Source organism: Syngnathoides biaculeatus, chromosome 4 (genome assembly GCF_019802595.1).
Source record: "Syngnathoides biaculeatus isolate LvHL_M chromosome 4, ASM1980259v1, whole genome shotgun sequence".
NCBI classification, from domain to species: Eukaryota; Metazoa; Chordata; class Actinopteri; order Syngnathiformes; family Syngnathidae; genus Syngnathoides; species Syngnathoides biaculeatus.
This window is the reverse complement of record NC_084643.1, coordinates 33,807,548-33,823,632: the sequence shown is the minus strand read 5'-3', so window position 1 is coordinate 33,823,632 and position 16,085 is coordinate 33,807,548. Positions and strand designations below refer to the sequence as shown.

Below are 16,085 nucleotides of genomic sequence, written 5' to 3'. Positions count from 1 at the left end.
GCAAAGCAAATAAAAAGCAGCATCAGTATAATCCCAAGAATTTTCAGTGAGAAACAGAACAGGCACAAAAGAGAATCCAAAATAAAATCTTTCTCCGTCCACCGCAATTCACCGGCGTTCAAGAGGCGCTGATCGGTGTCACATGACATCAGACCAGTTGGGAAACGCTTCCCCTTACCCTCAACCTTCCTTTTCTGCTATCAAAAAATAATAATAATTACTCCACACTTTTGGGGATTTTGCAGATGGACAAGACTTTTTTTTTTTTTTTTTTTGGGGGGGGGGGGGTTACTCACTGATGGTGCGCACCCAAATGAGGCTCTAAGCTCAACAGACGATGACAAGCTCCCGTAACATTTAAATTTCATTTAAGCCCACAGAAGCCAGTCAGAAATATGGATAAGATGCACCGAGGCGGTTGAAAACTTTTACGCCACCACGTGAGTGAATACGCCATTGACTGTAAAACTGGCTCATTGGGGACGCCATCTTGTGCGAAACAAACACTCTTCCCGTAATATACAACCCAATAAGTCAGTGTGAACGTGTTTTGTGGCAGTTTGGACTTTATGAGAACACTTGAACACACCGTTTGCAGGTTGGCCTGCCATGGTGGGAACAAAAAACAAACGCTCCTCCTGTCTCTTCGGGTTTTAGGTGGGGAGTAGATTCAACACAATATTACCACATTTCCAAACTTTATGAGCGTACTTGAATGCACCGTGGGCTTTTCGAAAGCTGCTGGCCAGGTGGGGGTGGGGGGCGCCGGGGTAAAGGAAATAAAACATTTCTCTTGTCCGTGAAGCTATTTTGGAGAACGAGCCAGTCATAACCGTATACATCAAAGTCATGTGACATTTTAGAATTTACATGAGTGTCTGAATGCAACGTTGATTGGAAAGCTGAAGCTTGTGTGTTTGGGACACACACACACACACACTTCTCTTGTCCAGTCAGTCATCGGTGTAAACATTCAAGTCACGTGAACAGATGTGACAGGTTGGTGAGCTGCATCTTTGCTGGGGGAGGAGGGGCTTGCCAGGGTGGGAAACAAACGCTTCAAAGCTTTTGGGAAGCAAATGAATACACAGCCCACTCCAAAAGTATTGGGGCAGCAAGCTCAATTCCTTTGTTTTTGTCGCGTACTGAAGACATTTGGACTTCAGATGAAAAGATGAATGAGAAAAGTTCAGAGTTCCAGATTTGTTTTCATGGTATTTACATCGAATGTTGAACAGTGCACCTCTCGTTTGAAGCCACCCATGTTTCAAGTGAGCAAAAGTAATGGAACATGTGACCGATGGGTGTTTCGAATTGCTCAAGTGTTGCCTTTTACATTGATTGTTTACACATTAGGTAGCACTTGGCTTTGAGTTTCACACGTGAAAACTGCATTTTCTGTTAAGCAAACGTGAAGACCAGCGACCTGTCTACGGGAGAAAAGCACACTTCTTTGAAGCTAAGAGGGAAAATCGATCAGTCAGAATAGTATTCAGTATTCAGAAACTTCCTAAATCAAGAAATACAATAAGGAATTCTGAACTTTCGTCTCATATCCATCTTGACAAAAGACACAAATGTCTTAAGGATACAATAAAAGGAATTGACCCTGCTGTTCCAACACTTTTGGAGGGGTCTGGACTTCCACCAGTGACGTCAGACTTACACGAGCGGCGAGCGCATTGTTAGGCGATTACAGAATACGCCTGAGTAACCCAAACAATAGCTGTCTGAGCACATTGCCACATCCACCTTCCTGCCACAGTCTCACATTTTGTCACAGCAGCAACAAAAACAAGCTCATGTGAAGTTTCCCTTTTTTTTTTTTAAAGCAAGCATCTGAATGCACCATCACCCAATTGCAAAGATGCAGCTGACGGGACGTGACAGCACACCAAACGAAAACCCCACCGCTTAACGTTACCTTTTGGCAACGAGGTCGTGTTTCCTAGTTTAACTGGACAACCAGTGACTGATTGGAAGGTGCGGCCCGGTGGGGATGCCACATAAATGAAACAAACGCTTCTCGCGCCCAACTAGTTACAGGTGTAAACAACCGGGTCGTGTGACAATTCCAGATTTTATGCGAATGATCGAATCCAGCAACAACTTGTTGCAAAGTTGCGGCTTGGTGAAACTGCCAGGGTGAACAAAACAAACGCTTCTCCTGTCCAGCAAGTCATAGATGTAACTCTCCAAGTCATGTAGTAATTTCCAATTTTATACAAAGTCATGAATGCACCAAGGAGAGTGAGAAAGCTGCGGCTCAGGTGAAACGCCAGGGTGAGTAAAATAAACACTTTGCTTGTCCGTGGAGCTTTTTGGGGGATGGCGGTCATCCCAACACATCCAAGTCGTGATAGTTCCCCACATTACGTGAGCAATTGAACACACCGTCAACTAAAGGAAAAGATGCATCTCAGTTGACAGCGGGGTGGTGGTGGTGGTGGGGGGGGAGGCTTCTCCAGTCCCTGAAGATTATTTTTGAGTCTTACACAACGATTTCCAGAGTTCACACGAGTGCCCACGATGACGAACGTCATTTTAATGACCACATTAACAAAGATCTCAAGTCACAGATGTAAACAATGAGACCATGTGACACTTCCTGACTCTACACTAGGACCTGAACGCACCGTTGATGTCAGAAGCTACAGCTCAAGCTGGGACGCCAGGGTGAACAAAACCAACTTTTTTCCAGAAATCTTAGTTTTCTTCAGTTAAAAAACAAAACAAAAAAAAACAAAACAAAACAGCAAGGAGCCCTCATTTGGGATCCAACAACTGCTAAGGCCAGCAAGATGCTAATAAATAACAGGAAATACAATCAAGTGTGCAGCCTAAAAAAAAAAAAAAAAAAACTCCAAAATGGCTGCCAGGGCAAGATGATGGCGGGAGATTCCAGCTCGCCCTCGATGTCCAAACACGCCATTGAATAAACAAGCTAAGGAAACAAAAGCGGCCTAGCTTCATTGGCACACGCTCACACGCAAAGTGCTTCAAGTTGGGGACATAACAGAAACGTCGGTAGAAATATACGTATAAAAAGCTTAAATATGATGTCACCTTATGTACAAAAAAGTGGGGCCATGTCTACGTAATTTGTTGTTCAAGTAGAGTTGCTAATCATAAACGCTAACTTTTTTTCTTTTGATTCAAATTGGACGGGGGGGGGGGGGGGCAGCGTGATCAGAATGAGCTTTGCCGGCAAAGTTTTTATCTCTTTCAGCCCGCCAAAATGTGCACAAGTGGATGTAGAAAGTTTCCTTTTTCTTTTTATTCACCAGGGGCGCGGTTATGCGCTGCACAAAAGTACATATATAATTTATATATAGAATTTTTTTCTTTTGCAGAGGCGTGTGATTGGGCGCAGCTTGGAGGTCAAAGATGCTCAAAACGTTATTATAAAGTGCACTAAAATCTGCTCGTAATCACAAAAGGCAAATAAGAAAACAGAAGTGAAAACTAAATTGTGAAAAAATGTCAAACATCCATTACAGTAAAAACCTAGATGTCATCACAGAAATACGCTTCAAACACGTATCCCAACTATCCCATGAAAAAGTCAGAACTGTCCAACAATGTCCTCCCCCCCAAAAAAAAAAAAAAAAATGGAACTGTTCATTGTTGGTAAAACAAAGTTAGAACTGAATATGTCATTAAAAATGAAAAGAAAGTGATCACAAAAAAATAAAACAAAAAAAGAGTAAGTATAGTAACTGCATGATCCTAGAAAATAGGAAGATGTCATTGTCTATCAACTTAGAAGTAAAACAAGAAAATGGGATTGTCCATCACAAGCGCAAAATAAACTGACAATGACTATTGTGTGTATATATATATATATATATATATATATATATTATATATATATATATATAAAGAGGAAATGCAACCACCGAACACAACATAAGTAAACCCAAAAACATTAAGTAAAAATGAGAAAACATCGGTGCACTCATCACAGAGAACAAAAACAGGACAAAAAAAATCAGAACGGTCATAATCCATCCATTTACTAAGCTGCTTATGCTCACGAGTGCTGGAGCCTATCCCAGCTGTCAACGGGCAGGAGGCGGGGTACACCCTGAACTGGTTCAATTGCAGGTCACATCAAGACAGAGATCAGTCACACTCACAATCATACCTAGGGGACATTTGGAGACTCCAATTAATGCATGTTTTTGGGATGTGGGAGGAAACTGGAGTGCTCGGAGAAAACCCACACAGGCACGGGGAGAACATGCAAACTCCACACAGGTGGGTCCGGGATTCAAACACCCGTCCTCAGAACTGTGAAGCCAATGCTCTAACCAACATCATACAAATAAAATATCAAAATGTAGTAACTCTCATTTCCAACATAAAATTTAAAAGAGGAAATATTGTAACCCTCCATCACCAGAAAAATAAAAGAAATGTCCAGCACACACGAATGAGTAAATATTTTCAATGTCTGGAATCATAGATCTAAAAAAAGAGGAAGTGCAAGCATCCATTACAAAACAACAGGAAAATGTAACTCAACCTTCAAACATGAAAGAAAACGTCATTGTCGAGCATTACAGACCGAAATTGTCTATAATGTCAAATGACAAAATGTCGTGACTCAAAAAAAATAAAATAAAAAAAACAAACCAAAAAAACACGGCAACAAGTTGTAACACTCTGCCACAAAAACAAATTTAAAAATTTTGTAAATATCCATCATCACATAAGCACAAGTGGAAAGAGAAGAAAAATATTAAATTGCAAGGGTTGGGCATCGATGATCACTTTGAATCCCGGAATCAACGAAATTCTGAGCTAAAACGTCACCAAAGCAACTTTACGTCGCAATGAATGAGGGGGGGGGGGGGGGGCGGGGACACACTAACAGTGTGTCACATCGGTGGGGAAGGAATGTTTTATAGCATTTGGTTACGTTGATTGCAAAAAGAAAATCGGAGAAAATATTGCAGTTACTTTTTGTAGAAAAATTCTTAGTTCCGATTGCATGCCCTTCAAAATAAAAGGCTACGAGCTCAAAACAGGACGCCAAGGTAAAACGTGCACCTCTAAACCGTTTGACATGATAAAACAGTCCAGAATAATTATATAATCATAATTTTGACACTTTAATCATGTTAACGTTTTTGAAGAATCACAATTGAAAAAAGGAACTGGGCTTGGTACCGAAATCGCTCAAATTGAAACAATGCCCAACCCGACCAATTATGTATTACTAAAAAGAGTCTTACTGTCTCGAGAAGGGAAAATGTCAGAAATGTTATTAAAATGTAATAAAGCAAAGCAAGAACTTGTCATTATTATTATTTTTTTTTTTTAAAAGTCCTAACGTTGTTGTGTTTTGACCTCCAAGCTGACATGAAGCAGATGACTCCGCAAACTGCAGAAAACAGTTGAGCGTCATATCCAAATACACGTGTGCATGGTAGCGAACAACAGTGACTGCATATATTGTGTGTATATATATATTCATAAATATATGTATAATATCTACATACTGTACTAAATAACCTCTCTTTCTAAGGATCTGAAATCAGTTTCTGAAATGGAACCAGCCACTCTCACATTAACCAAACCCTACTACTAACTTCTTATTTTATATATTTAAATATTAATGTGCCTAGTGTGTCATTTCAAATATTTATGGTGGGGAAACACTTGTTTTTTGTTGTAACATGAAACCTGGGAAAGAAAACACCTAAGAAGAAACCAAAACAGGGTAAATATTGTAAAGAAAATGCAAAATTAACATGCTAACCCGCCGACTTTCTAGCTTGCTAACCATCAGAAACTTTGGAAACAAAATAATTTAAAAGCAAAAAAAGAAACCAAAAGAAGGGTACAGTTTCCTAATAAAAATCTAACATTTGCACACTACTTCAGCAGCGTGTTAGCTCCAGAACATGCTAGCTCGCGGAATTGTTCAGATCCCGCTGCCAGCTCTCCAACATTTAAGTTCGCCGCAAATAGCTCACGAACCTGCCAGCTTGCTTACGCGCTAGCTCCTTCACCAATGCTACATTATTTAGTCAAATCGACGCCTGTGTTAGCAGCACGTCGAGAAGAAAAAAAAAAAAAAAACAAAAAAAAAAAAAACAAAGAGGCTAACCGCGTAGCCGCTAACATACAGAAGTAGTCCATCACTGTTCAACAAAACGTCACCAAGTCAAGTCAGAAAGCATGGTCGCCTCCCTGTGGCGTGATGATGTCACATAAAGAGGAGGGGGCGAGGGAAGGGGGTGCGGGTAGGGGGGCGTCCACTTGTCTCAGTGGACAAGCGAGCGCACAAACAACAGCGTTGAGCGTCACTCCCATCCGTTGTCTTTGATCATGTGAGCCAGCTCGATGATGAACTTTCCCTCTTTGTATTTCTGACTGCTCTCAAAAGCGTGCTCCTGAAAGACCACACATTAGCATTTTTTTTTTTTTACAACTTCCTTTTAACTCAAACTACATTTTAACAGCCTACTCGTGGTTTTAAAACAACTCTATCAAAACAAATATAATCCTTTTTTCCTAATTTGAAACTTTCACCCCAGTTAAATCCCTGCTCTGAAACCCTAACTTGAAATATTACAAAAGTGGCCCGCAGTACTGTAGTAACTCCAAATTCAACAACAAGTGTCCCATGTATAAAAAGTACGTGAGACAACTCACATATTTCCAGCCCAGCGTGGTTTTGCAGTTTTCACAGTAGATGTCGGCCACGGCGTGAAGACCAGTGAGGAGAACCCGCTCCTCGGCCGGACCGCAGCCCACGTTCACTCTGTGCCGCCACATAGGAAGGAAAGTACACCACGCGGCATGTCAGTCCACATACACGCAAGTACGACAACGGCAAGTGCAGCGCTAGTGTTGGGAATTTGCCGGACGGAACCCAAGAAGGGGACTCTGGGGTCAAAACCACACACTTCCTTCAACTTCTTGAGACTTTTGTGTGGGTCCGCTCATGATGAAAATGGGAACTAAACGTTGCTCAGGAGAACTGGTTTGAGGGACTGGAAGGACTACTGCAAATGGCCAGAATGATAACCTTCCTGTGTACTTGCAAATAAATTCTTGAGACTTTTTGTAGAGCATATCATAAACGCAGTGGTTAACAAATTTCATGTTGCTAAGTGGGACTGACTTCAGGGTTACTGACTGAAGTCTGCCTGGAAATGTCTGGAATTAGCAAAGGATGCAGACTTTTCATCATGCTATTGTTTCTGTGGGTTTACATGGCGACCAGATCTCACACTGCTCAATGAAAGTGGCTTTTTCTTTGGAGTGGGGCAGGGGGGTGGGGGTTGAATTTTAACCAAACGCTATAAAAGGTGATGCAGGTGAAGGGGTGTGAGACTTACACAGAGTTAAAAAGATAAGCTCGTCCTTGGCTCCCCTGGAACGACTGAAAGCAGACAGAAGACAAGTCACGTTAACGTCTGCCTCGTTAGTCCGCCTCGGCCCGTTCTCCCGGTTTGCGGAAGGGGTGGGTCCGAATGACACGGAGGCGATATGAGCACACGTGTGGCGCTGTGGCTGATGCCCAAACACAAAAAATAAAATGACACACTGACACACAAGCACACACTGACACTTGTACACGTGCAAGCGTCATAATAGTGCAAATTCCCTCCACCATGACCCGAAACCGTATTTTCAAAGGCGTTCTGGCAAAACACTTGCCCAGCCCAAAATGTTCCGTTTCAGTGTACTTGTACTATAAGCGGCAGTGGGAAAGCCTTTATCCTGAACTTTGGGTCAATTTGAGCTTTCAAAGCTTCCTGGAGCTACAAAGTTTGACCTCCAAATTGCTGCCGGGAAATTTGTGTAGTTTTTTTTTTTTTTTGCTGCTGCCATCACATCCTCCTTGTTTTGCAACAATGACAAATACATATTGGGTTGCGCTCCACTCACCGACTTTCTTCTTGCTCGCACTTCCAAATACGGGGTGGGTGCACCCCATTGTTGCCGCCAAGCCAGCCTGTCCCCCATTGGAGCGTTTTGACAGCACCACTTTAAAGGAATACTCCGTTGATTGCGTACCTTGACGATTATCTTGTTAATCATATTATTACAATTAATTATAAAAATTTGCATATCCAGCAAAATTATAGTAAAAAAAATTGCAAATAATAACTTTAATGTGCTCTTTTATCCAAGTATTCACATTTTTGTATGAGCGGCGCCATTTTGACTGTTTTTACGAGATCACATGACTTAAACAGGAAGTGACCTATCCCGTGCTTAACAAAAGAATACACGATCACAGACGGCGCTGATTTCTCGGATTTATCCTCATTTTATGAAGAAATAGCAGTATCGGTTGATCGGGAAGACGGAAGAATACGTCCATACAGATCTGAACCTGTGGCTGTGATTAATGTTGAATATTTGCATGGTTCTTCAGATGGGAGTGATGTGGAGTCTGAGAAGCTAACTAACCACAGGCGCAGAACAACTAATTATGGAAACGCTATTTACAAAGGTCGCTCAAAGAAAAAAAATGTGTGTACCAAAGTTTCCAACAAGAATGGACAGCCTTTGTGGAGCGGGAGGGTTCTGCTCTGATCAGATGGGGAGGATACCAAAGCATTCATCCTCGATGTTGACAATAAGCATTTTGCCAACTTTGCATAAAGACAAGATAATCAAACGAATAAAAGACATGCCTTTGGCGGCAAGAACTGTTAACCATCTTACTATCATGATAGCAAATCAAATTGAATTACATTCACGGTAAAGGGACACTAGTCTAAACACCCGCATGACAGCGCAAGAAGTCGCATTAATGGTGAGAAGTACTTTTGTCATCATAACAATGTTATTTAAAAGAATTCAGAGACTTATTGTACTCTATAGCAGTGATTCCCAACCAGTGTTCCGGGGTACATTAGTGTGCTGTGGGAAGTTACCCAATTTTATGTAATTTCTAAAAAAAAAAAAAAAAAAAAAAAAAACATTTAATCCAAGAAATAATGTATCTTTATCCATCTATTTATGCCAGTGAAGCACAATGACAGACACAACAAAAAAATCCTCTTCAATTGGATGGCAGGAAGTACATACAGTACATTAATCTATCCATTTTTGGTGACATTTACTTTTGGTGTGCCGTGGGATTTTTCAATTGTAAAATATGTGCCCTGGCCCTAGAAAGGTTGGAAATCACTGCTGTAAAAGTGTTGGTCTTAAATAAACGCGCAAATACACCTGTACATATGCCGTACGGCTCAGGGAGACCACACTTCGCTAGCCACTGGGTCCTTAAATGTTTCTTTTTCTTACTGGGCAGAATATGCCACCGGGCAACCTTCCTTGGATAATTTCTATCCGAAATATGGCAAAATTTCACGATACAGTAGGGCATTTTCACATGTCCGATGGTCGTGGCATTGCAAGTGATAACACTACAAATCGGCTACGATTTCTTTGTTTCCGCATATAATATGTCACATCTTCGCGAGTGGCTCATTTGACTCGCCAAAATGGCAGCACCCATGAACATTTGTAATTGGCGATAAAAAAAAAAAAAAAACAACAACATTAAATGATATCGGATTGACCTCAAATTTTCAAGGTGCAGTACATATGACATGACCTTTTCATTCATTGTTCAGTGGAATATTCCTTGAAAGAACATTTTGCTATCCGATGACACAACACCAGCGGGGCATACACGGAAAATGAGTACGGATGTGGAGGGAGTCAGTCGATTTGCAGAGTGCGGTGTGCAAAGGCCTTAGCCCCAGCTCAAAACCCCAAATAAAAACAATCGATTGTGTTCTTACAGCAAACCTTTTAAAACATGCCATTTTTCCCCACAGAGCAGAACAATACCTTGGAGATGAGCTCGTCGTGGTTGGCCAGGTGCGCTCTGCAGTGGATGCAGCTGTATGTGCGGTGGCAGCTGGGCAGGTAGGCCTGGAAGGTCTTGGACTTGGTCATCTTGACCATGTCCGAGGACCGGAGCTCCTCGCCGGCGCAGCCGTCCGCTCCGGACGGGTTGCAACTCTGCTGGACTTGCTGACAGAACAAACACTGGAGGATGCAAGCCAGGGCCGTCGTGGTGCCGGTGGGCTCGGGCGTGTGGCAGCTCCACAACGACGCCGCGCCAGGAAATCACACCTGCCGCCCGACGGGGAGCGACCCAAAAAAAAAAAAAAAAAAGACAGTGTGGATAATAAGAATCAGTGAAAGTTCTGGTGTAACACATTGAAGCACAAAAAGGGCAAAGGGTTGGGTTTTCTTTGTATCCTTCCATCAATTGGTTGTAAGTAGAAATAAAATGTTACAAAGAATAATGAAAGAACTTGTGAAGATAAAACAAAACTACTCGTTGTCCTATCAAAGTGGACTTGAATGTGTTCTGGTAGGCATGGAGGACAAAATGACGTCACAACAGCAACCAAGCAGCCGCCGCTGCGAGCTTTTCACGGGCGTGCCGTCAATCAAACTCCACAGGGGCGGGACGATGATGTTGATTGGCGTTCGACCGTCAACAGGAGGCGCTGTTTCGCCCATTTTCTCCTTTTGTGACTATACCACATGAAAACCCGTTTTTAGCGACAAAAGACAGATGTAAACGTCTCAAATTGTTCATCTGGTGACTTTAGGACGAAGAGGTGATGATATTTTGTGGTTTTTTTTAAGGATGGGGTGAAAAAAAAAAACAAACAAAAAAAACCTGTTGCTTTCGATGCATAAGCAATGCAGTCACTTCGTTGTGTGTGACCCCCCCACCTTGAAGGTAACAATGTTTTGCAAGGCAGAAAACAAAGCTCTTCGGGAAGAAGACGTGCGTGCACGCGCGCTGTTAGTGCGCATGCGCGGGACAGCTTTCATCTCCTCATCTAATTAGCCCACTTTAATTAAGCCTCTCGCGCTTCTGCTCTGCGTCTGTGATCGAGGCTGTCGCGCATGCGCAATCCCACTTTCATAAACTGCACAAAACATATCAAACAAGAGGACGCGCAACATTTTCGACGTGTCCAACGCGTTTGTTAGTTTGAACAAGTCTGTCGTTGTGTAGTTCTCAACAGATCCGCAGACGTCGTTTTTTTTTCTTTCCATGGGGTCCGTGAAGGCACCGCGTGACCACAAAACACCTTTGTTGGTTTCTTCCCAATTCAATTCTCCTTAAACACATCGTTGAAAAAGTTTTGACACCAAACGACAAAATGTACATTTGTTTCAACATAATAATTACTCGTGGCCACACTTAGTTCGTTTTGAATAGCGCAGGTAAGAAAATGGGGGTGAGGGGGCTGCTAAAGTGGCAACAAAGCTTTGGACGTTGATTTTCGCCAGCCACGGTTCATGAATCTGACACCTCGTCGACGTTTGATTGATATGACAATTAAATCGCTGCTATTGTCGTACTAATAAAACAGACGCGTTGCGCCAGCGTCGACGTTTATTAGTCGTACAGGTGATCAAATTGATCTGGTGAAGTGGCAACAAAGCGAAAGACAATGCTTTTTTTCCCCGAGCGTGGTTCGAGCCTCTGAAGCAAGCACGACCCCAACGCTACCATTTGTTGTCGAGTTTTAGAAAGTTTTGGCCACACTTCGGTTGCTTGCATTCCGCTAACAAGTCATTTTTTGTCAAGTTGTATCAACGCCTAACGATGCTAATGTTTAAAAACCTAAAGGGTTTTTTCCTCTTTTGTTCGGTGGCACAGGTGAGAAGAGAAACGCAAGCCAAAGAGGAAGTGAGCAGTTCAAGTGCAAACAAACAAACACAACAACACGGGAAGTGCACGCACAAGCCTCGTTGCCTTCTCTCCGCCAAGCAAGACTTTTAACCAAACTCGCGCGTTTTCGAACCTGAACACTCACTGGCTCTCTCTTTAGTGTCAATTCTTCACCGTCAACTCATCTCGGAGCAACAGCGTGGCCGTTTTTCCCAGCTTGCATTTTGATCCATGAAGTCACCACGACACCGCGTATATTTACTTGTTCATTGGCGGATTGTACTTAAATGGCTACAGGAAAATCATTGATTGAAAAGTGTTGTCACGCACCTGAATGTTTGTTGTGACGGACGAGAGCGTGTCGAGCACGTAAACACTCAAACGCAACACCACACAATCTCCTTGTTGTCGTCACAATCTCCTCGTCAAAGTCATCGTGTTGGCTTCCAGTCCACGAGTGGAAGTGTGCCGGGCTAGTGACGAAGCGTTGGGCCGCCGACGGCTCGCATTTTGCCCCCCACGCGAGCTTTTGTTGTCTCGCACTGGCCTGCCTGCTTTGGCACGGAAACGTCACCTACATGGGCGGGCGCTGCAATGATGATTGATGGCCGCATTGGCCAATCAGCGACGACACTGCCTTCACGTTCACCCTGGGAAAGATGGGAAACGACGCATCGAAATGTTTTTGTCAACATGTCCTGCTTTTTTTTTTCCTAAAAAAAAGAGACTACCAAGCAACAGTGACCACTTAAAATGTAGCTCGTTTTGACGAGTATTTTGTAGTATTTATTTTCAACTACTTTTGAAAAATTATCGTGCACAATACAGTAATCATGATGTGATTATCCCAGTTGCTATTATTAGTTCCATTAACCCAGTCTTTTGTTTGGCAGATAGATAGATAGATAGATAGATAGATAGATAGATAGATAGATAGATAGATAGATAGATAGATAGATAGATAGATAGATAGATAGATAGATAGATAGATAGATAGATAGATAGATAATACATGAACTAAAACCCAGAACAGTTTCTGCTATAAAATCAAGATTTTCTGACATAGTAGACATCTACTCTTAGTTCTATCCAACCATAGTTCCAAACAGACAATCCAGCCACACTGAGATTTTCGAGCATTCCAGGTCGTCGTGTTTACTGGTAGGATTATTTCCCATGTGACATGAACGCGCCAAGCGAGGGTGGAGGGCTCGGCAAGCACATCCCCGGATGTGTAAATAAATACAAGACGAGAATATGAAATTCACGTGTAAAATAAATAAATAAATAAATAAATACATAGATAAATGCGAACATACCCACATCCCAACAACACGATTAATGTTGCTTTTAAGACTCGCGTGGTGTCATTAGAAAGTCATTTAATAAACAGAAACAAATTGAAGCAGGAAATGTTTTAACGTTATTGCATTAAAAAAGGCGAGTGTAGGCTGTCATATTTAATCTGATAAGAGCTGAGAGCTGGCTGAGGTCACTTTAAAGTCACACGCGCGTACACGCACACTCGCACGGGGGTTAATTTTAGAAAGGCTCAATCAATAAAACGTCTCGTGCCAAAGCGGTTTGGACAAGTGATTCGATTAAACCAATAAAAAATGAAAAGAAAAAAACAGCCGAGCTCACTTGGTCAGTTACGATGACATCACTATTGTACGGAAACGCGTACACTTTTTTTTTTTTTAAATGCAGATGGCTGGCTGGCTGACTTCAATGAAAACAAGATCAGTGGCGAGAGGGACGAGCCGCACTTAAACACAACGTCGCAGATAGCAACGGGCTGCTTTCGCTGATCAGACGTAAAAAAAAACCAATAATAACTAAATCGAACTCTCTTGTGGAATTAAAGTGTCTCTGATGTTAACCTTTAAAATTATCGTCACGAACCGTAATTATTAAACAGCGACAACATCGTGAACCAAAACGAGCAGGAATGGTTAAGATGCGTTTAGGGACCAGCAAAGTGTGTCCTCCAAAGCAGGTCACTCACCCCCGAAAACACTCGCTGAGTCCTGGGGCGCCCGCGCGCAGGATGCGGACAGCAGCGGCTCGTCTCGGCGCTTTGGGCGGCCACAAGGGGCGTCGGGAGGGTACTCGGTTTTTCGGTGGATGCTGGCGGGCATGCAGCGGCTTGTCAGGCGGGACGAGGGCGCCTCTCTCTTGGCCATCAGCTGCCACACGGGCCTCGTTTGCTTTCTGCTCCGGTCTCTGGTGATTAATATTTCATGGAAACAGCAACGAGGCGCATCGTGAAAAACGGCGAGAAGTTGAAATGAAACCAAATTGGATAAAAGAACACGCAGGTTGCGGTGCAAAACTTGGCGGAAAAGTGCAAATAAAGCAGCAATTCTTCCGATGTTTGTGATGCATTTACGTGCCGTGGGTATTATTTATTTTAAATCAGTAAATCGTAATGCGGAAAGAGTAACTTTTTTTTTTCCCGGTGCCGAATAGAATGCAGTGCTTTTGTTGCTTTCAATAAACTTAACACAAACTTAATCTCTGTCGAATTTATACATATGACCGAACTTTAGCCACCCCACCGCACGACTGTTTTAAACGTAGAGATAAACATATTTGGACGTGATTTTGGGCACAAATCAAACGTCGCAGGATGTTCGTTCTCGTTGTGCACTTCAACAAATGCGCAAAGGTTTGTTTTCTGTTCTAATTGGAATTGAGACGACAGAAGTACAATTTCCGAGTTCTGTCAGTGATCATGATGACAGTAGTAGCCTAGCCGCTGTAGCGCGGCTACAAATAGCGTCCAATCCGCGGAGGGCACAATTGCGGCCGGACCATTCGGGGGCCTGATAAGGCGGGGCTGGAGGGTTCCAGCCATTCGAAGGCGGAGAAGGGAAGACCCAAAAACCTGGCTCCAGTGCGCATGGGCGTTTCGTCATTACCACGTGGAGGAGTCTCAAGTAAACAAAATCTGCCATGAGAGACGTCATCGTTTGTGTCTCACACGCCCTTTGGTCGGTCGTTTCATATGAATTCAATTATCTATTTTGACATTCACAACATATTGCAATGGAATAATATTGCACTGCATAAATGCTGGGAAGTTGAAACCGGTTTTGTTACGATTATAACACCAATTTATTTTTTATGTAAATCATATAGTGGGCGGCACGGCGGGGCAACTGTAAAGCTTTGCCCTCACAGTTCTGAGGACCGAGGTTCAAATCCCTGCCCCGCCTGTGTGGAGTTTGCATGTTCTCCCCTTGCCCAAGTGTGATCGAAGAGTCCGACTGTTTGTCTCTTTGTGCCCTGCGATTGGCTGGCAACTAATTCAGGGTGTCCCCTGCCTCCTGCCCGATGACAGCTGGGGTTGGCTCCAGCACACTCACGACCCTTGTGAGGATAAGCGGCTCAGAAAAATAGATACTGTAGGTGGATGGATTATATACGGTATTTTTAAGTCACAAATCAGTGGAACCACAGCCCCGCCTACTGAAAGTAATATAATAATAAAACAACGTGACAGAGATATCCATCCATCCATTTTCTTAGCCTCTTATCCTCGCAAGGGTCGCGGGAGTGCTTGTAGTCTATCCCAGTTGTCAACGGGCAGGAGGCGGGGTACACCCTGAACTGCTTGCCAGCCAATCGCAAGACACATAAAGACAGACAACAGTCGCACTCACACTTAGGGGCAATTTACAGTGTTCAATTAACATTGCATGTTTTTGGGATGTGGGAGGAAAACCGGAGTGCACGGAGAAAACCCACACAGGCACGGGAACTATTTAATATAAAATAATTTTTTAAGGAGTTATTTTCCAAAGCTTTTATTTTAGGATCTGTCTCAGATTATGACATTGTTCAGCAAGATCATAATTTGCATTTGTTTTGTTTTTAATTTTCATGGTCTGATTTAAAAACAAAAACATTTCACTCACTACTAAAACAAGTAGTTTTTTTTCACTTGGTGTTTTCACTCAAGTAGTTACTTGAAGGACTACTTTTTACTTGTACTTGAGTCATATTCTAAAGGAGCAGTATTCTTAGCCGAGTGCAATATCTGGCTACTCTCCACTATTATTTATTGCTAAAATCAAGATTTTCATCATGTGGTGGACACAACCCCCCCCCAATACACATTTAATGAAAGCAATCAAAGAAATGCATGAAGATTTTGGGGTAAAACACTTTTATTGACGATTTTTTTAATTGAATACATTGAGAAATGGTTGCTCCAAAGAGAAACTTATTTGGGATGTGTTGATTGTTGAGAACGGGTGGTCCAGTTACTTCAATACTGATTGGCGACTTTTCTTGGATAGTTTTTTTTTTTCTTCTTTTTGGCTTCCAAAAGGCTATTTCATTACTCACTTTTTTAAGTCTTCTACAATAAGACCAAAATTATTCACCTGAC

At 42.5% G+C, this 16,085-nt stretch overlaps 1 protein-coding gene across 3 annotated transcripts; it reads right to left on the bottom strand.

Annotated features, from left to right (window-relative positions):
• Positions 1–3,881: 3,881 nt before the first annotated feature.
• LOC133499945 (protein yippee-like 1) lies at positions 3,882–14,226 on the bottom strand. 3 transcript variants are annotated; one of them, XM_061818401.1, is made up of 6 exons: positions 13,695–14,226; positions 12,017–12,336; positions 9,832–10,119; positions 7,356–7,399; positions 6,667–6,775; positions 3,882–6,404 (listed from the first exon to the last, which is right to left on the bottom strand). In XM_061818401.1, exons 3-6 carry the CDS (start codon positions 9,946–9,948, stop codon positions 6,315–6,317), a joined length of 360 nt encoding a protein of 119 aa, XP_061674385.1. In that variant the 5' UTR covers positions 9,949–10,119; positions 12,017–12,336; positions 13,695–14,226; the 3' UTR covers positions 3,882–6,314. The 3 variants fall into 3 exon arrangements, with proteins under 3 accessions (XP_061674385.1, XP_061674386.1, XP_061674387.1); XM_061818402.1 differs by lacking the exon at positions 13,695–14,226 and having other exon boundaries at positions 12,017–12,425; XM_061818403.1 differs by lacking the exons at positions 12,017–12,336; positions 13,695–14,226 and adding an exon at positions 11,832–11,992.
• Between the last annotated feature and the right edge of the window lie 1,859 nt (positions 14,227–16,085).